We start from the raw sequence: 22130 nt of genomic DNA, 5'->3' as shown, positions 1-22130 counted from the left end.
CTAACCCTAATTCTACTTTCTATGAGTCACAAGGTCCTCAATTTCTTCATGATTTTTGATGCACTTAATTTTCTTCACCATATGCCAACCTTCATACCAAGCCTTCTCATTTATGATGCCATTTCAAAACCAAGCCAAGTTTTCCTTCCCAAAGTCACAACCAACTCTACAAAAACAACAAACACATGTACATCATCAGTATGCCATTTACATACACACATTCATTGCATGTACTTCTAACACTATATTGATAGTCCATACCATTTCAAATCCACATAACATTGTTTTACTAACAATTAATGCACTAACTTCAAACTTGGTTGCATAATCCATGTTCATAACATCCCTTTACCTCCAATTCAAGCAACAGACGATTTTAACAGGTGTTTAACAATATGGCATTCTTTAGTTAACAATTCAACCCCAATAAGGCTAGCCTAATATTCAAGCATAGTTAACACGTTACATTTAGTTCAAAATGAATAACATAGTCAACAAACAATTCAATCATCATAGGTATAGCACAATCACATAGCTATCATAACAATTCACCATATTCAACATACTTCATAACAAAACTTACATCTCATAACCAATTCCAACTAAGTGACAACCCTTAACTAACTAACTAAATCTTTTACTGCTGACTAGGTCTAGTTCACACAACTGATTCACAACCACTACAATTAACATATAACTAACTTCCATTAATCTTCACTAACTACAACAACTAATTCAAACAATTCACTAACCCAACTTTGATTAAGAAAACTACAACTAACAACTAACCATATCATCACTGCAATTTAACATTTTTAACCAAGCTAATCACACTTTAACATCAATGCTAATTCAAACTGAATTTAATATATTCTAACTGATTCAATTAGCAATTAACCACTAACAGAATTCCAGCTAATTAGCATAACATAACCTAACTGACCGTGACACTGACTGAATTACTTCGACATCACAACTGATTCAAATTGATTCTTAAAAGAAGCCAAAAAATTTAAACGAGCACGCCAGGATAAGCTACGCGAATCGTAGATTAATACAATGGACGTTTGCAAGCTCGATTTTGAAACTTTTCGTCCGCTAATTTCACCCACATTTGAGAATCAGTTCAACCAACCTGTTTGTAGATCTGAAAGTTTATTCTGGTTGAAATTTTAGGCACTATGCAAGATGAAATGCATTCTATGATATGTAGATGATGTATATGTCATGATGTATGTTTCAATTCATTTTTGAAGCATCTGAGATTCAAAAAATGTGAAATGGAATTGATGTGTATGTGCAATGTAACAACCCAATTTTAGTAATTATTTCTTATATTATTATTATTATATTTTATTTTATTTATTTGGAGTGTTAATTAATTAATTGGTTGTTAGGTAGTATCATAATTGATTATATTAATTAATTTAGTGTGTTAATTAATTATTTAGTTGATATGAGATATAATGATTAATTATATTAATTAACTTGGTGGGTATATTGTGTTAGTCTAATTTAATTGAATTAATTAGAGATATTTTAATATTAGGTCTTATTGGGCCTAATAATTAAACTAGAGGTATCACTCTTTAAGCCCAATTATAATACTAGTATATAAGAGGTGAGGAGAGTGAGAATTAGGATTCATTTGATCATTTGAAGGCAATAGAGAAAGAGAAGAGGAAAAGTAAGGAGAAGAGGGGAAGAACAAGAGAGGAGCTAGGGTTTCCAGAAAATTGAAGAGGTAAGGGGGGGATCCTTATTATTATGGGTTAGTATGATCGGGTCAATGGGTAGATGTATGTTTAGGTTAAATTCCCTAATTTTGTATGGTTGTTTGGAATTGTAGGTTTTGATGAGTACGCTTGATTTTGGTGATTGATTGTGTTAAAACTGCAAATTAACGTTATATATTTAGAGTATTGTGTTAGTTATAATTTTCTGAACGTTTGGCTTTTTACGGAATCGAAATCGGAGGTCCGAAAGTCCTCCAACGATGAAAAACGCAGAAAATTCTGCATTCTGTTTTGTGTTAACGCAGGAATAGCATTCTGTTTTTGCGTTAACCGGTTAACCAAAAGCGTTAACCGGTTAACACTGTTGAAAATCTGTTAGGAATTTGTATTCTGTCTTGCTTTAACAGATTAACCAAATGCGTTAACAGGTTAACACTGTTGAAAATCTGTTAGGAATTTGTATTCTGTCTTGCGTTAACAGGTTAACCAAATGCGTTAATAGGTTAACACTGTTGAAAATCTGTTAGGAATTTGTATTCTGTCTTGCGTTAACAGGTTAACCAAATGCGTTAACAGGTTAACACTGTTGAAAATCTGTTAGGAATTTGTATTCTGTCTTGCGTTAACAGGTTAACCAAATGCGTTAACAGGTTAACACTGTTGAAAATCTGTTAGGAATTTGTATTCTATCTTGCGTTAACAGGTTAACCAAATGCGTTAACAGGTTAACACTGTTGAAAATCTGTTAGGAATTTGTATTCTGTCTTGCGTTAACAGGTTAACCAAATGCGTTAACAGGTTAACACTGTTGAAATCTGCCAGGAAGTGTATTCTGTTTCGCGTTAACAGGTTAACCATATGCGTTAACCGGTTAACACTGTTTGAAAAGTGAAAAATTGAGATTTTAAATGCTGTATTCGTTTTGGAATGAAATCTATGTGTACGTATTTGATAATTAACCTATATTCGTGAATGATATTTGTTATGAATGTGTATATGTACTATTGGTGGATAATTCATAGCGTTGAATTATGGTTATATGTGGAATGTTAAGATAGTAGAGATGATCTTAATTGCATATTATGTGAATGGGGTAATTGTTATAAATGTATATATGTACCATTGGTGGATAATTCATAGAGTTGAATTATGATGATATGTGGAATGTTAAGATGGTAGAGATGATCTTAATTGCATATGTGTTGGCATTTGTACATTCATTCATGGCATGGTCGGCTTCATGTTGGAAGCGGTGAAACTGTGGGTTCACATGGTATTAGACGTTGATCCTTGAATGGAAATAGGCGTAGCAGACGTTGATCCTTAATTGGAAATAGACGTAGTGGCTTGGATTCTAGCTATTGAATCGGAAAGCGGTGGAACGTTGGGTCCATATAGACGTTGATCCTTAATTGGAAATAGGCGTAGTGGCTTTGATCTTGTCCGGATCGGAAGCGTGGCTTGGATTCTAGATATTGAATCGGAAAGCGGTGAAACGTTGGGTTCACATTGAGGTACCGCATGCATAGAGTCACATGTCTTGCATTGAGTCACATTAGAGTCGTATGATAATTGAGTGTATGCATTGATGTGATTGTGATGTGTGTATGAGATATGGTAATTGAATTTGGTGATGTTTAGACACATAATTTGGCAAAATATGTGATTGTGTGATAATTGTAGTTATGTGTATATTTGAGAATATAATATTGGATTTGAATATTATACTACTTGAGCTTCGATGGATGTTTGAAACATGTGAAATAAATGTTGGTCAATATTATTTACATGGTTATATGAAGTGTGATGAATTCCTTTAATTGTTGATTTAATCATTGTGCCTTATTATACTTCTTCATAATGATTTGAATTCTCACCCTTTCTGTTTGAATGTTACCTTTACATGGGTATCGTGCAGATACTCCAGAGTAGTATTGCTGAAGTAAGTGGACGGTAGCTCGCTCAAGATTAGCTTGAGAGTTTTCGTATTTTAGTTTGAAGATTAGGTAATAAGTCAATGCTCTGGTCATGTAACACTGGGTAGATTAGTAGTGTTGAACTCATATCTTATTTGGATATGCATTATGTTATTACTTGTTTTATTTTATCTTGAGGTGATTATTGGGAGATGATCATGGTATGGGACATGGATCATTTTATGAAATGCATGAGTATTCATTATTTTCCGCTGCGAACGCATATTCGTGAATATTCATGATAAGTGAAGTGTGTTATTTTAAATGACCAGGTGTATTGTATATTGATGATGAATGAGGTTGGTTTTTGAAAGCTTTTAGTTTTTGAAAACGTCGATGTGACGTCCTTTTGTTTATATGCGTGCTTAATTACTCTGATTATATGTTAAGTATTTTGGGGTAGAAAAAAGGGTGTTACATTAGTGGTATGAGAGCCTGTCGGTCCGTCCGGCCAGGTTGTTTAATTATGTTTGTTCCCTAGTATGCGACGTGTGTGTGAGAACACTGTCGATGCTTGTTTTATTTTCCATTGGCAGGTTGGGAATGAAGTAAGTGGGGGAGAAGCGTCTGCTTATCTTGGATGTTCCAATAGTATCGAGCTTGGACATTATGTTGTTGGCAACTTTGGATATTCGTGAGAAGAGGACGATTGAAGAATTGCCAATAGTTTGTGAGTTTGCGGAGGTATTTCCGGAAGAGATAAGTGATTTACCGCCGGAACGTGAGGTTGAGTTTTCGATTCATTTAGTCCCTGGAACTAGTCCTGTATCGATGGCTCCCTATAGAATGTCTGCTTCTGAGTTGAAAGAGTTGAAGAGTCAACTTGAAGACTTACTCGAGAAGAGGTTTATTCGTCCTAGTGTGTCGCCGTGGGGTGCACCTGTTCTGTTGGTCAAGAAGAAAGAAGGTTCTATGAGATTATGTGTTGATTATAGACAACTTAATAAAGTGACGATTAAGAACAAGTATCCACTTCCGAGGATTGACGATCTGATGGATCAGCTGGTTGGAGCTTGTGTGTTTAGCAAAATTGATTTGAGGTCTGGGTATCATCAGATTCGTGTAAAGGCTGAGGATATTCAAAAGACTGCTTTTCGGACAAGGTACGGTCACTACGAATACTCCGTGATGCCTTTTGGTGTGACTAATGCACCTGGTGTATTTATGGAGTATATGAATAGGATTTTTCATGATTACCTGGATAAGTTTGTTGTTGTGTTCATCGACGATATATTGATTTATTCCAAGAGTAAAGAGGATCATGCCGAGCATTTGAAGGTTGTGTTATCGGTGTTGAAAGAGAGGAAGTTGTTTGCTAAACTCTCTAAATGTGAGTTTTGGTTGAGTGAAGTAAGTTTTCTTGGACATGTGATTTCGAGTGGTGGTATTTCTGTGGATCCTACGAAGATTGAAGTTGTATCTCAATGGGAAGCTCCTAAGTCTGTTGCTGAGATTCGAAGTTTCCTTGGTTTGGCTGGTTATTATAGGAAGTTCATTGAAGGATTTTCTAAGTTGTCGTTACCATTGACGCAGTTGACTAGGAAAGGTCAAGCTTTCATTTGGACTTCGCAGTGTGAAGCGAATTTTCAAGAGCTTAAGAGGAGATTGACTACGGCTCCTATTTTGATTTTACCGGATCCGTTAGAACCTTTCGTTGTGTATTGTGATGCTTCTTTGTTGGGTTTTGGAGGTGTTTTGATGCAAAAAGGGCAAGTGGTAACTTATGCTTCAATGCAACTTAAAGTTCATGAGAGGAATTATCCGACGCATGATTTAGAGTTGGTCGTCGTTGTGTTTGTGTTGAAGCTTTGGAGACATTATTTGTTTGGATCGAGGTTTGATGTGTTTAGTGATCAAAAGAGTTTGAAGTACTTGTTCGATTATAAGGAATTGAATATGAGGCAAAGGAGATGGTTGGAATTCTTGAAAGATTATGATTTTGGTTTGAATTATCATCCTGGAAAGGCGAATGTTGTAGCCGATGCATTGAGTAGGAAGTCATTGCACATGTCTATGTTGATGATTCGAGAGTTTGAATTGTTGGAGCAATTTAGAGATTTGAGTTTGGTTTGTGAAGCAACGCCTTCGTGTGTTAAACTTGGTATGTTGAAGCTTACGTGTGGCATTCTTGACGAGATTAGAGAAGGTCAGAAGTCAGATTTGAAATTAGTCGATGTTGTGACATTGATTAATCAAGGCAAAGGTGGTGACTTTCGGATTGATGAGAATGGTATCATGGGGTGTCGTGATCGAGTTTGTGTTCCGGATGTTGCGGATTTGAGAAAGAGGATTCTTGAGGAAGGGCATAGAATTGGTTTGAGTATTCATCCTGGTGCTACTAAAATGTATCAAGACTTGAGGAAGATGTTTTGGTGGCAAGGTATGAAGAAGGATGTAACGGAATTTGTGTATTCATGTTTGACTTGTCAAAAGTCAAAGACTGAACATCAAAAATCGTCTGGTTTGATGCAACCGTTATCTATTCCCGAGTGGAAGTGGGATAGTATCTCTATGGATTTTGTTTCGGGTTTGCCGAGAACATTGAGTAATTGTGAGGCGATTTGGGTCGTTGTGGACAGGTTGACGAAATGTGCTCATTTTATTCCGATGAGGATGGACTATTCGATGGAGAGACTTGCTAAGTTGTACATCGAAAGGATTGTGTGTTTGCATGGTATTCCGTCGAGCACTGTTTCGGATACATATCCGAGGTTCACTTCGAGATTTTGGGAAGGTTTGCAAAGTGCTTTGGGTACGAAGTTGCGTTTGAGTTCGGCATATCATCCGCAAACTGATGGTCAAACGGAAAGGACTATTCAGTCACTTGAAGATCTTTTGAGGTCTTGTGTTTTGGAACAAGGAGGAAATTGGGATAGTTTCTTGCCTTTGATCGAGTTTACGTATAACAACAGTTTCCATTCGAGTATTGGAATGGCACCTTTTGAGGCTCTTTATGGTAGAAGGTGTAGAACTCCTTTGTGTTGGTACGAATCGGGAGAGAGTGCTGTGAATGGACCCGAGTTGATTCAAGAGACTACGGATAAGATTAAGATGATTCAAGAGAAGATGAAGGATTCTCATAGTCGTCAAAAGAGTTATCATGATAAGAGGAGGAAAGCTCTTGAGTTTGAGAAAGATGAGCATGTGTTTCTTCGAGTTACGCCAATAACGGGTGTTGGTAGGGCTTTGAAGTCGCGTAAGTCGACGCCGCGTTTCATTGGTCCTTATCAGATTTCCGAGAGGATAAGTGAAGTGGCATATCGGATTGCATTACCACCATCACTTTCTAATCTTCATGATGTGTTCCATGTGTCTCAATTGAGGAGGTACATTGCGGATCCATCGCACGTTGTTCCATTAGATGATGTTCAAGTGAGGAATAATTTGACGGTTGATACATCACCTATGCGAATTGAAGATCGAGAAGTGAAGAAGCTTCGTGGTAAGGAGATTGCTTTGGTGAAAGTAATATGGGGCGGAGTCGCCAATGAAAATATTACTTGGGAACTCGAGGATAAGATGAAGGAATCGTATCCGGAGTTGTTCGTTTGAGGTATTTTCGAGGCCGAAAATCTTTTAAGTGGGGGAGAGTTGTACTAACCCAATTTTAGTAATTATTTCTTATATTATTATTATTATATTTTATTTTATTTATTTGGAGTGTTAATTAATTAATTGGTTGTTAGGTAGTATCATAATTGATTATATTAATTAATTTAGTGTGTTAATTAATTATTTAGTTGATATGAGATATAATGATTAATTATATTAATTAACTTGGTGGATATATTGTGTTAGTCTAATTTAATTGAATTAATTAGAGATATTTTAATATTAGGTCTTATTGGGCCTAATAATTAAACTAGAGGTATCACTCTTTAAGCCCAATTATAATACTAGTATATAAGAGGTGAGGAGAGTGAGAATTAGGATTCATTTGATCATTTGAAGGCAATAGAGAAAGAGAAGAGGAAAAGTAAGGAGAAAAGGGGAAGAACAAGAGAGGAGCTAGGGTTTCCAGAAAATTGAAGAGGTAAGGGGGGGGGGGGGGGATCCTTATTATTATGGGTTAGTATGATCGGGTCAATGGGTAGATGTATGTGTAGGTTAAATTCCCTAATTTTGTATGGTTGTTTGGAATTGTAGGTTTTGATGAGTATGCTTGATTTTGGTGATTGATTGTGTTAAAACTGCAAATTAACGTTATATATTTAGAGTATTGTGTGAGTTATAATTTTCTGAACGTTTGGCTTTTTACGGAATCGAAATCGGAGGTCCGAAAGTCCTCCAACGATGAAAAACGCAGAAAATTCTGCATTCTGTTTTGTGTTAACGCAGGAATAGCATTCTGTTTTTGCGTTAACCGGTTAACCAAAAGCGTTAACCGGTTAACACTGTTGAAAATCTGTTAGGAATTTGTATTCTGTCTTGCTTTAACAGGTTAACCAAATGCGTTAACAGGTTAACACTGTTGAAAATCTGTTAGGAATTTGTATTCTGTCTTGCATTAACAGGTTAACCAAATGCGTTAATAGGTTAACACTGTTGAAAATCTGTTAGGAATTTGTATTCTGTCTTGCGTTAACAGGTTAACCAAATGCGTTAACAGGTTAACACTGTTGAAAATCTGTTAGGAATTTGTATTCTGTCTTGCGTTAACAGGTTAACCAAATGCGTTAACAGGTTAACACTGTTGAAAATCTGTTAGGAATTTGTATTCTGTCTTGCGTTAACAGGTTAACCAAATGCGTTAACAGGTTAACACTGTTGAAAATCTGTTAGGAATTTGTATTCTGTCTTGCGTTAACAGGTTAACCAAATGCGTTAACAGGTTAACACTGTTGAAATCTGCCAGGAAGTGTATTCTGTTTCGCGTTAACAGGTTAACCATATGCGTTAACCGGTTAACACTGTTTGAAAAGTGAAAAATTGAGATTTTAAATGTTGTATTCGTTTTGGAATGAAATCTATGTGTACGTATTTGATAATTAGCCTATATTCGTGAATGATATTTGTTATGAATGTGTATATGTACTATTGGTGGATAATTCATAGCGTTGAATTATGGTTATATGTGGAATGTTAAGATAGTAGAGATGATCTTAATTGCATATTATGTGAATGGGGTAATTGTTATGAATGTGTATATGTACCATTGGTGGATAATTCATAGAGTTGAATTATGATGATATGTGGAATGTTAAGATGGTAGAGATGATCTTAATTGCATATGTGTTGGCATTTGTACATTCATTCATGGCGTGGTCGGCTTCATGTTGGAAGCGGTGAAACTGTGGGTTCACATGGTATTAGACGTTGATCCTTGAATGGAAATAGGCGTAGCAGACGTTGATCCTTAATTGGAAATAGACGTAGTGGCTTGGATTCTAGATATTGAATCGGAAAGCGGTGGAACGTTGGGTCCATATAGACGTTGATCCTTAATTGGAAATAGGCGTAGTGGCTTTGATCTTGTCCGGATCGGAAGCGTGGCTTGGATTCTAGATATTGAATCGGAAAGCGGTGAAACGTTGGGTTCACATTGAGGTACCAAATGCATAGAGTCACATGTCTTGCATTGAGTCACATTAGAGTCGTGTGATAATTGAGTGTATGCATTGATGTGATTGTGATGTGTGTATGAGATATGGTAATTGAATTTGGTGATGTTTGGACACATAATTTGGCAAAATATGTGATTGTGTGATAATTGTAGTTATGTGTATATTTGAGAATATAATATTGGATTTGAATATTATACTACTTGAGTTTCGATGGATATTTGAAACATGTGAAATAAATGTTGGTCAATATTATTTACATGATTATATGAAGTGTGATGAATTCCTTTAATTGTTGATTTAATCATTGAGCCTTATTATACTTCTTCATAATGATTTGAATTCTCACCCTTTCTGTTTGAATGTTACCTTTACATGGGTATCGTGCAGATACTCCAGAGTAGTATTGCTGAAGTAAGTGGACGGTAGCTCGCTCAAGATTAGTCGGAGAGTTTTCGTATTTTAGTTTGAAGACTAGGTAATAAGTCAATGCTCTGGTCATGTAACACTGGGTAGATTAGTAGTGTTGAACTCATATCTTATTTGGATATGCATTATGTTATTACTTGTTTTATTTTATCTTGAGGTGATTATTGGGAGATGATCATGGTATGGGACATGGATCATTTTATGAAATGCATGAGTATTCATTATTTTCCGCTGCGAACGCATATTCGTGAATATTCATGATAAGTGAAGTGTGTTATTTTAAATGACCAGGTGTATTGTATATTGATGATGAATGAGGTTGGTTTTTGAAAGCTTTTAGTTTTTGAAAACGTCGATGTGACGCCCTTTTGTTTATATGCGTGCTTAATTACTCTGATTATATGTTAAGTATTTTGGGGTAGAAAAAAGGGTGTTACATGCAACACAGTTCTGAAGGCAATGTAATTCTGGCGTGTCTTTATGTAGATGACATACTTCTGACACGAAGTTGTACTTCTGAGATAAACAAGTTCATGGAGGTGCGGATGAATGCATTTGATATGTCTGACCTTGGAAATACTTTTTTAGGAGTGAATAGTTTGCATTATGAGAAGGGAATTATTGTGCACCAACTGAAGTATGAACTTGAGTTGCTAAAGAGATTCGAGCTGATGAAATGTAAGTTAGCAGTCACACCTGCTGAGACAAATCATAAGCTGGATTCTGATGATGATGGTGAGGATGTAAATACTGCAATCTTCAAATAGTTAGTTGGCTGTTTGAGATATCTCTGTAATACCGGACCTGCCATATGCTATGGAGTTTGAGTGGTTAGTAGGTTTATGTGTAAACCAAAGAGGTCACATTATCAAGCTGCAGTCAGGATTCTTAAGTATGTAAAAGAAACTTTGAGGCATGGAATTTTGTTTCCATCTGGAGTGTCAGATGATGCTGAGCTGATATGTTATTCAGTCTCTAACTGGTGTGGGGTCAGAGTAGATAGAAGAAACACTATAAGATACATGTTTATGTATCAAAGAGCCCAAATTTCTTAGTGCTTCAAGAAGAAACCAGTGGCTGCATTGTCAACATGTGAAGCTGAATACACAGTTGATGCTTTGTTAGCTTGTCAGGCTGTTTGACCGATTAATTTGCTACAAGAACTGAAGTTCAAGATTAATAAACCAGACAAGTTGATAATATACAACAAATATGCCATACGTCTTGCTAAGGGTCCAATGTTGCATGGAAGAAGCAAACACATTGATAATAAGTACCATTTTATGCGCAATCAAGTTCAAAATGGAGTACTCGAGGATGTTCATGTCAACACTCAGAAGTAATTTGCAGATGTGCTGACGAACACAATCAAAGATGAACACTTCATCAAACTGTGGGATGAAATTAGTTTGTTGATTTTAACTTGAACGTGAATTATGGGATGATGTTGAATGTAATTCAACATTCAAGATTAGTTTCATTTGCATTTACATTTACATTTGAATTTAGTTTGTACTTCATTTGAGTTGAATTTGGATGAATCTATATAAACTAAAAAGAAAGTGAATTTATAACAGAATAACGGACTTTAAATTGTAGAAAGTTAGTTACATCATTTTTCTCTATATTCTCTGAAATTATTCTTTCATCTGCATCTTCTTATTTTTTTTTTGTGAATTATTAATGGAGATTCATTGTTGAACTTCAACACCTAAGACACTCGTTATATGTCACAATTTTTGAAATATATTTATTGTTTAAAGGACTTTTTATTCTCATAATGTGTCGTTTTAATATAAGTGAATGTATTTAATATTTATAAATTTTGATCAACTTATATTTGTAAAAGCTTAAAAAGCTATAATATAACTTATATTTGTAAAAGCTTAAAAAGCTATAAGAGATAATAACTACTCTCTCCCTTTAATAATAAATGATCTATTTTATAAATAAATAAATTGTCATCTCAAAGTAAATAAATGATGAATTCATTTTTCATTTGTTATAAGGGTACTGCTAACATGTATTTTTAGAGTATATGTTAAAAACTAAATAAAGGAATTATATTTTAAAAATTGTATATTAAATTTATTATTACAAATATATAGTAATTTTTGTTTTAATTATTTTTTCAAGATAAACTCTTTAAGTATAAATTTTTTAACACGAACACGTGTTAACATTATCCCTAATATAAAATAGCAAGAATATAAATTTTTCTAAAGTCCATATATTCTTATAAAGGTCAAAGAAGGGGTAAACAATAAATTTAGTTCTTAAACTATAGTCTACAAATTATTAAAATAAACTAAAAAGTCTCTAATTTATCATCTCATTTTATTATTTAGTCTCTTAAGAGTTTAAATGATGAATTCAATAGTTGAATGAAATGATAATCTAAAAGATATTTTAACTAATTTTAATAGTTTAGAGATTAAATTGACTATTTATTAGTTAACGATGTGTCAAAATATTAAAATTCAAGTGAAATAAAACAATTCAATTATAAGACTTATGTTTCATGTAGCATTTAGCAATAAGATGACAATTGAGAACTCTCTATGTTGTTTTTAATATTATTTTTACGTAAAACATGTTTTAAAATGTTGTAACAATAAAATAAAATATTTTAATATATCTTTTAAAAGGATTTAGTAATTTACACCCACTAACTTTTTTCTATTTATTTTATAAATGAATCTGCCCAAATTTTATAAATGTATCTACCCAGTTTTGACTGGATAGTAAATAAAAATATTAAAAAAATGATACTAATTTAAATCAATGTAATGTATCTGGACGTAATGAGCGAACTTTTTTTTAAAATTTATTTTTTATGTTAAATAAATGAAACTATATATATAAAAAAATAGTACCAATGTTTTCGGATTACAAACGTGGAATTTCAGATTTCGTCTGGTAAGCAACGCGACACGTCGTCGTTTTGACACAGTCGGTTCAATTCTTCAATCCATACCGTGATTCTGAATCATTTCCTTCCCTTTACCTCAATTTCGTTTTCAGAATTTCGTCAACGAACCTCACTCTGCTCTGTTTCCTCATGTCATCATGGCCTCAGGTTCAGGTATCTTTCGATTTCTCTCACCACTTCGTTTTTCACATTCTTTAGTGATTTGGATTTTCAATTGATCATCTTTTTCTTGAACTATTGGTTCTTCAATCTTATCAAAATTTTATAATCTTGGACTTTGGGGCTGTAATTATTTTTCTATGGTTTTAATTTGGGGATTTTAATTATTTGGTGCGAAGAGTAATTAATTTTGAGCATATTATTATTGCAATTGGAAGGATTAACCGTTTGATTAATTATTAATATCAAAATGTATCTTCATTTTTTGTTGGAGTAGATTTTGCTTTAACTGTCCCTTCTGAACTGGAATCAGCTTTGAAGTTGAAGACCGTTAACTACTTTGTTACAAGGAGGCCATGGCTTGGTATTTATTTCCATGCTACTGCAATTATTATTTTGATATTGTTTGTTTGGTCTTAGATTTTTGGTCAAGTTCACTTCTTATTGTGTGTATGTGTTTTATTTAAAGATCTTTATGGAGTTAATGTAAGACCTGTTGCGCCGTTTGGAAGTACAAGTAGAAAGCCTTATGTGGATTCCGCACTTATACACCGCGCCTTACCAGATGAGCTGCTCTTTGAGGTAGTCTTGTATTTGACATGATGTAGCTATACTAGTTTGGTCACGATTTCTTGACATTGTGCGAGACTAGTTGTATAATGTGCGAGAGTAGTTGCTTTGTTTGTGTTGTATGCTTTTACTTCAGATCACTCATATGCAATAATTTTGATGTGATTTTGTTAGGTCATTTTGTGAAATAACGTTAGTACACGTTATCAAATCTCTTCATATAGATGAAATCAAAAAAAGGCATCATTTTTACAATATTAAATAATCATCTCTCTTTTTCTCTTGCACAACTTATTTAACTGTATTGGGTGCATAATTGTTGGTCCTACAGCTTTGAGCACAGAAACTGTTCTTAAAGTACGAACCAGAATGTCGATTTATGAGTCTCCTTTTTACTTTTTAGGCCTTTAGACTGATTTTTGGACAAAATAGATGTGTGAAAATTCATGCACAGAAAGGTTTATAGTTTTAAACAAGAGCATCTCTCTTAGAGATTATTGAATTGTTTTGCAGGTCTTTGCTCGAATGACTCCATATGATTTGGGAAAAGCATCTTGTGTATGTAGGAAGTGGCGGTATACAGTCCGTAACCCTGCATTTTGGCGCAATGCATGCTTGAAGGGTTGGCAGGTAAGGTCAACTTAGCTTTAGAATATGGAACTTTTTGTTGGTTGTAAGGTTAATTTCTAATTATGGAGCCTTTTTATGAAGCTCTCTGGAGCGGTTGAGAACTACCGGATACTTCAATCAAAATACGACGGCTCATGGCGGAAAATGTGGCATTTACGACCAAGGTTGCGAACTGATGGTAAGGGCTGCTGCCTGCTGTCTTTTTCGTAGCCTTATTTCTTGCTTCTCATATTGATTAGTGACTTGTGATGGTTTAATTTTTTATTCTAACTTAAACAAATATTGTATGGAAATGTTTATGTCTTTAAAGGTGTGATTTTCATGTAGAATATATGATTTTCCCTCTCCTCCACTGCATAAGACAAACAATAATAATATGCAAGTGGCTGTAATATCATGCTTACAAGAGATTTGCATGGTTTTACTATTCCTTTGCTGTTCTACTATTTGGTCTATGCCGCATTGTCTTATGACGGTCCTGTATCGCAGGTCTTTATGCAAGTAGAAATACCTACATTCGGGCTGGAGTTGCAGAATGGAAAATCACTAATCCAGTTCACGTGGTATGCATTAGTGTCTACTTGTACTACTATGAAATAGACATCCTTTTTTACATTCTGTTATTCTCTGTTCATTGTTAGATCTGCATTAGATAGCATGTGATTAATTTGCTTAATGTCAACTATTTATCAATTTAATATCCTGGAAATAAGATGTAAGCAGCAATGTGCATAGCTGTAAACAAGTTGGAATTTTTATGGGGTGTTTTTGTTGTTGTTGTCATCATTTCAGTCTGTATATTTTTTCTGTAGTAATTACGAAATGTTGCTTTGTTATTTTGTATCTTGTTTTCAAGTTCATTCACACAAAAACGTGAAAATGGGAAAGTTACTATATATGTTAACATATCAATGAAAAGTGAAAACAAACAATAAGCATTCCTTAGTTTTATTAATTAGAAATCTATTTTCATCAATTTATAGTGTTAAGTGTTCTTGAAACTCAAACATAAATTGCTGATCCTGTGAAGTTGTTTGTGACTATACAAACCCTAAATGATTTAGGAACCTAGTGTTTTTATGTGATAAACTTTGTTCTGTAAGATTTTAAGTGCAATATGCTTGGAAATTTTAATCTACATGCCTATCATATAACCTTTTTCTTAATCCATGTAACCTCAGGAGTTTATTGATAGCAGTGATGCTGTTGTCCTTTAAGTGTTAAGACTTGAGGACTGATATGCTTCTTAAACAACCAAGCCTTTCACCACAGGGTAGAGTGAATAACTATATGCACCTTAGGTCATACAAATTCAAGCAGAAAGTATATCATTTTACATACAATTCCTGGCTGTGACTGATAATTCACACAAATGGAATCATATGGATGTAGCTGGTTCAGATTGATCCTTCAATCCTCTGTGCTCTTTCAAATGAGTGTTTTCTTACTTGAATGTGGGATTCATAAAAACAAACTATAGGGCCACCCATAATGTCATAAATGAAAAGCTAAAATCAAAAGGAAAATTTGAATGAAAGTGGGAAAGTTTAGGACAATAAATTTAGAATATCGGAATAGAAAGTTTAGTCAAAACCTCTAGAAAGTGTGTAAACCCTAAGAGTGTATGGGTACATCAAGAGTTTTGGACGCGGTCTATAGTGCTCCCTTCTGACGTAGTCATAGAGAATTGTTGTATTTCAGTAGGGAGCTTCACGTTGTAAACCATTATAATTAGTTATTGTAATGTCCTTGATATAGTGGAATGTTTTGTAACTTGTCTCATGTTTTTCATCCTCAGCAATGGAGGTTTTTCCATGTAAAATTTAGTTTTCATGTGATATACCGTATGCTAGTTAATGCCTCTTTGCCATTTGTAAACATAAACTTACACGGAGAAATCATCATTTCTTCCCCTAACTAAGCAGTGCATTTTGTGTAAAAATGTGATTTTACATATATTTCTCTAATCTTTGGTATATGAATAATGACCAGAGTAATAGAAAATCATGAATAAATCTTGTTAAGTGTTTCATTTTCTTTCCACGTATTTTCTTCATTTATAATTTCCCTCCATATCCTGCAGGTCTGTTATTTCCGGTACCTGAGATTTTTTCCTTCTGGGAGATTTCTTTACAAGGTTATAATTTGGTGCAGTTTGAATCCATTTAGAAATATATGTTTTTCCTGTATTTGATTGTATGACAAGTTGATTGTGTTATACAGAATTCTTCTCAAAAGATCAAGGATGTCGTGAAGTGCATGAACTTTCGATCATCTAAAGCAGACAGTGTCTTTGGTGGGCACTACACATTGACAGATGACAAGGTTATGTTTTTTTCTCTTAATCTTCATTATTTTCATATCTACTAGACATTTCTTTCTAGAAATAATATCGAGCGTTATTTAAATCTATATACAGATCTTGAGGCATTTGCTATTGGTATTATCATTGCAGGTTGAAGCTGCTGTCTTGTATCCAGGCATGCGACCTACTGTTTTGAGGATGCGCTTGAGGTAATTGATAGATTTGCCTGATAACATATCATAACATCAAGAACTTGAAAAGAAGCATTGCATTCCCTGTTTAGTTAGGTTGGGATTTGACGTGCCAATACGCTCTATGCTAAGAGATAGATCAAAATACATTTGAAGTATCTTCATTAGGTTAAGGATTATGTTCACTCTAATCTAATGATATATATTTTTTAGATTTCGGGTTCACCAATTCCTAGTTGATCCCCTACTGGAACAAAAGAATCTTGAAAGAGCAGTAGGTTCCTTTTTAGTATGAAGTAAGAAGTCATCGTTGTTTATGCATGTGAAGAGAGCAAACATAGGAAGGAAGGGTATGACTGTGTTTTTAGGAATAACTGTGTTGGTTGACATTCATGTACTATATTAGCAAGGCTTCTTGTAGTGTGTTAACATCTGTACCATGTTTGACAATTAGGAGTAGGACCTTTGAAATATGACATATGTAGTAATAAAAGAACAATAAGTGAATAGTGAATAATCAATAGAGGTAGAACTCAGAAGATTAAAGTGGAACAGTAAATTTGGGCCAAATTCTTGGAGACTTCAGGTAAGCAACCTTTATCTAATTTTGAAGCCAAACACTGATTAATAATTACATTCTGTCTCTCAGCCTATCTAAACATGAATATTCAACTGATTTAACATTTAGTATGCATGAGAAATTGATGATCCAAATAAATTCACATGACCTAATGGCAAGGTTTGTTGAATTTGCTCTAGAAAAAGTTAATAAATGGTGCACTCATCCAACATTTTCTTTTGGAGTAAGTGGTTCCTCTCACATGTAAAATCATTAATCCATATATACCTGGACTGTATGACAATCACCTTAAACAAGTTTACAAAATCACTTCTAATAGTATAAGAAAGTTAGAATGAAATCATCAAAATCCAAAAAGTAGATGTGATTGATCCTTCTTTATCTTACATGTGGTATAGGTTAAGAGGAACAACAACAGGGGCAAACAATAGGATGGATTTGATCTCACTTGTCACTAGTGGTGTGAACACTAACGAGGCAAGTGCATATGAGGAGGACATTCTTGGAGTCGTTGAGGGATGGCAGGATGATGAAACACACAATCCAGATGTGCCAGCAGTCTCGCATAAAAGGGGCATGACCCCTTTTGTCTTTGTTCCATTTGATGAGGTACATTTTTGTCTTTACTTTTGTTGGCTTTCTTCTCAGACCAAATTGAGGAATAAACATTTAAATGAGCCAGGCTTCGTTGAGCATTAAATCTTAGTTTTTGCCTGTTTGCTTAGGTGGAGACATCTGTTTTGAATTTGCCCGTGGAGAAAATGGATTTTTACGTTCCTGGTTGAATGATGCCCTAAGATATATCTGGTTCAGTTGTAAATATTATGTATGTTCAAATATAAGGCCATAATAATGTGTACTTACATGCATGTACAACTAAGGAGTGACGTGATTTGATTCTGGCTCATGTTGTATTTATCTCTTGTTTTGCTTTGTGCATCTAGGTAGTCACAGACGGTTTGTACATAATGGGAAAATTTGTAATTGTAATTTGTTACATACAAATCAAGTTGTATTTCGAATCATTAAGTCCTTTATTTTCCAAATTTTAAAAAGTTAAAGGATAAGTCAGGAGCACTTGTAGAATATTAATTTTAATTACCTAAGATGTTATTGATGCGTGATGTTCAGGTATCGGAAGGTTCTTTCAATTTAGAATCGTAACGAAGTTGGACTTCCTGGACCTGGATTGGTAAAATGATTGTTGAGAGGCAATTAAAGTAAGTTGTGAGACTGTCATAAAACTTAAACGGAATAGTCTTCCCACCTTACATGTGCATACTATATATTTTTTTTAAAATTAGAAAGATCTCTGGACGCACCCGAATGAGTTCAATCACATTTTTTTTATCAAATTGTGATTCGGAGACGCATCTTAGTACGAGTAGTTAATGTGTTAATGTATTCAGATATACATATCTGAAATGTCCCCAAAACGTTTTTGAAAATGTGGTAAATATAAAAGCGGATTAATTTCAGAGATGTATATCTGTAATCCTTGTGGAATCATATTAGAACAATATCATTGTCCAAAATTTTAATTTTTGTGAGGCCAACTTATATTAAAGTTAAAGGAGGGTTAAAATTCATACATAAATTAAAATAAGTCAAGATAATTCATACATAACATTTGTATGAAAATACATCGAAAATATCTAAAAAATAAATAATACATTCCAATATAAACTACTGAGTATGTCTAACTACTTGTCTCCTTTATACCGCATTGCATTATGTAACTCGGAAATCACACGTTCTACTAGGAACAACTGGGGACTGTCATCCACAAAGAGTCTTGACTCTATGGCTGCTCTATCCATCTCCGTAACATGCTGGCATATCGTCGTCAAGCTCTTTGTCAGCTCATGTTGAACCTTAAGTATCTTCTGATTAACTGATCTAGGTGGTTCTCCATGAGTGTCTGGTGTCATGATAGGATATGACATCCTATAGTTTGTAGGTCTCTGCGGGGGATGGTGGGAGGAGCAGACTTATGGGGAGGTCTCAGAATAATTTGTAAGTAGGCAAACGGATGCATCACTCGCTCAAAAAGATATGGATACATAAGAGATGACCCACATCCCAACTAGATTATAAGGAAATGACGTCAAACTAACGTGTCTGTAGGTGACCCTCGTATGGGCAGAAGAAAACATCATCTGTTACCATACGGTAAAGAGAGACTCTGAATGGCTCGACTATACCACTCACCATGTACATAACAAAAGTGGCTGCATGAGGCAAGTCCTCTGTGTAATTATGCACAATTTTCCACCCGGTGATGCGAGGGAAGTGGGAATGGCCCATCCTTGAAAATGTCGCAGATACAATATTAATAACAAGTGTAACTAATTAATTATGAAAGTATTAGTAACAAGAAATTACCGTAAGCAGCGTACAACATCCGATAAACTACTTTGTCTTCCAAAGACAACTCTAGTCTATCTTCAAAAGAGGTATACCAAACAGGTGGTCCCAATCGTACTTGTGAATCGCAATCAGGTCCTTGAATTACTTGAAGTATACCACATCCACATATGTTTCACTTTTGTCCATATACATGGACGTTCCAACCAAGAACAAAAGGTAACACTTCAATGCACAATGTCGGTGGTATTCAACCTACACATCATCGCCTACGACATCCGTAATCCCCCTTCACATGAGCATTATAAATGTTTTCCAAAAAGATAAACAATGCATGAGCACCTCTAGTACGAGCTACCTCTTATGACACTCTACCAGGGCCAGGGGTGACCATCAAGTCGACCCATTCCTCTCACCCGATCCTCCTGTGGTCCTGTAATTTCTCCCTGATGGGAAGATGCAGGAGACATGAGACGTCATCCAAAGTGATGGTCATCTCGTCTATAGGTAGATGGAAAGATGATATCTCTGAGTGTCACCTCTTGCAAAAACCACTTGCATGTCGTTGTTTATGGTCACGCATGTAGATGAACATAAACCGACAAGACCAGAATATCCGATAACATCACAGAACCAACGATCATTGGGTTGTGACAACACCGGTATCTTCATATCGGGGTTAATCATTTTCAAATAATCATGCTCCTGAAAAAAGAAAACATAATCAGTATGGATTTAATTAGTTAACAACATACATATTGCAAAAGAAAAGAAATATCTCTCCATTCCAAACATGTCTAGCAGCATGCTCTGCATAATTATAAAGGAGGTGTCATATGGATCTCCTAGATAACTCTCTAATACGGCATACTGATCGGCTTCCACTTGGGCTTCAGAGTCAACAGGGGCCTCAGAATCCTCAGGTTTTGTTGCACCATATGCCTGATATGCTTGAGAGAGTCGACTACGAGAATCAGACAGTCGGGTCTACGAAGTAGATGCAACATCAAACAAGTGACCCTCTGACGTCGTACTGAACGGTTTGAGACACGCGCCCGAGCCTAATCCGACAAGTGTTGCCTTCAACCATTGCACATGTGTTATAACATAAAAACAAATATCAACAGCATTTCTAGAGAAATTCATAAAATGTCCCCATTTTTTATTGAGTCCAATCCGGAGATGCACTTTCAAAAATAATGCAGCAAACATGGAGATGCATCTTCGGACAAAACTACGATTTTGCTCTCATGGCATTAGCCCATATTTTGTCCTAACAGTTCCAAAAAACCCATTGCATGTTGTTTTAACCTACCAAGTTCGTTTATATTATTATCTAAAGTGCCTAAAATAACTAATGTATCCTAAAAACTAACTATAAATCAAAACACAAAAAGAAAATAAAATTTGAAAAACTTGCCAAAATGGAATTGATTGATGACAAAGAGATGTTTCGTTGTTATAAGATGATGGAAAGTAGGAGAAAGAGCTCCACTGATGCTTCAATGCAATGAAGAGATGCTTCAATGGTTGGGAGAGAGAAATGTGATATGTTATTTTATTGAGAGCTTTTAAAAAATGAAGAAGGAGGAAGAGGGAAGGATTCTGGTGCAGGTTATGAAAGAAAAGCGCTCGGAGATGCATCACCGGACCACCAACACATTTTTGAATAAATGGTGTTTATGGAGATGCATCTTAGAACACACTTTTAATATATACAAAGATGTATCTCCGGACTAAATTTTAACGTAAAAGTGACATATTTTTAATTTGGTATGAGAAATGGTGAAATATGTGCTTTGGATATGCACCTTCAGATGCTATGGACATTAAGGACTTTTCACGGTGGTGTGGGAGCACCCATAAGGGTGGAAAGAGCATTCCCCATTTAAACGATGGTACTACTCGGGCAAAAAATGAATGGAATGCTTTAAAATTATGATAATATGAAATGCATGCGAGTTTAACGATATGACAAGAGTATGCGAGATCTCAACCAAACACGGAGTATCTGACCCCAACCTACCTTCAACCTTTCTTTGAATATACATACAACAAGGGAAGAGTATGTGAGATCTAAACCAAATGACCCCAACCTTCAACTTTTCTTCCCCATCTAGTCTAATTTGATCAAATAGTGATTTATACAATAATGTCGAGTTGATCAAAAGCGATTTTAACCACTTTTATATATATATATATATATATATATATATATATATATATATATATATATATATATAAATAAAAGTTTCTTACAGATCAGTTTCTGACTCTAAACTATTTTCAACTATTTTGCTGCCTTCAATTTTAAAATGTTAAACCTTACCTATCAAATATTTCGCTAAATTAGATTTTAAAGTGTAAACCTTGTGTATTCATCCCACTCCACCTTATCGGAAGAACCCACCACCCTACTTAAAGATCTCCATCCTATCTCGTTTCCTATTCTAGTTCTCCATTTGAGAACAAAAACTATTTCACCTCCAGTTAATTTAAGAATCGGAAGCAAATATTAATTACCAACCAACTGTGTTCCTTAAAATATGAGCCTTACTTAAAAATGATTGAAATTTAAATATTTCTATTCTAAAAGTAAAACTGATATAATAAACTTCTTGTAAAACTTTCACTCTTACACAAACACTGTCTACCGATTCGAGTTAAATCGAGGTTTCAAGCCAAAAAAAACAA

The 22130-nt window shown here is 34.7% G+C and overlaps 1 protein-coding gene across 3 annotated transcripts; it reads left to right on the top strand.

Moving 5' to 3' along the window:
- Positions 1-12506: 12506 nt before the first annotated feature.
- Positions 12507-18094, top strand: LOC127082804 (F-box protein 7). Of its 3 annotated transcripts, none has more exons than XM_051023047.1 (12): positions 12507-12621; positions 12727-12781; positions 13071-13157; positions 13263-13375; positions 13877-13993; positions 14075-14171; positions 14483-14556; positions 16077-16130; positions 16217-16318; positions 16449-16507; positions 17468-17678; positions 17795-18094. In XM_051023047.1, exons 2-12 carry the CDS (start codon positions 12772-12774, stop codon positions 17852-17854), a joined length of 984 nt encoding a protein of 327 aa, XP_050879004.1. In that variant the 5' UTR covers positions 12507-12621; positions 12727-12771; the 3' UTR covers positions 17855-18094. The 3 variants fall into 3 exon arrangements, with proteins under 3 accessions (XP_050879004.1, XP_050879002.1, XP_050879003.1); XM_051023045.1 differs by having other exon boundaries at positions 12529-12621; positions 12727-12787; XM_051023046.1 differs by having other exon boundaries at positions 12589-12787.
- Positions 18095-22130: the final 4036 nt, after the last annotated feature.

The sequence above is a fragment of the Lathyrus oleraceus genome, chromosome 5, assembly GCF_024323335.1.
Source record: "Lathyrus oleraceus cultivar Zhongwan6 chromosome 5, CAAS_Psat_ZW6_1.0, whole genome shotgun sequence".
Taxonomy (NCBI): domain Eukaryota; kingdom Viridiplantae; phylum Streptophyta; class Magnoliopsida; order Fabales; family Fabaceae; genus Lathyrus; species Lathyrus oleraceus.
This window is presented reverse-complemented; position numbering and strand designations above follow the sequence as displayed.

Coding starts and splice junctions, on each gene's coding strand:
- LOC127082804 (XM_051023045.1), top strand. Junction 13,376..13,876: donor CAGATGAGCTGCTCTTTGAG/GTAGTCTTGTAT, acceptor ATTGTTTTGCAG/GTCTTTGCTCGAATGACTCC. Junction 16,508..17,467: donor GTTTTGAGGATGCGCTTGAG/GTAATTGATAGA, acceptor CATGTGGTATAG/GTTAAGAGGAACAACAACAG.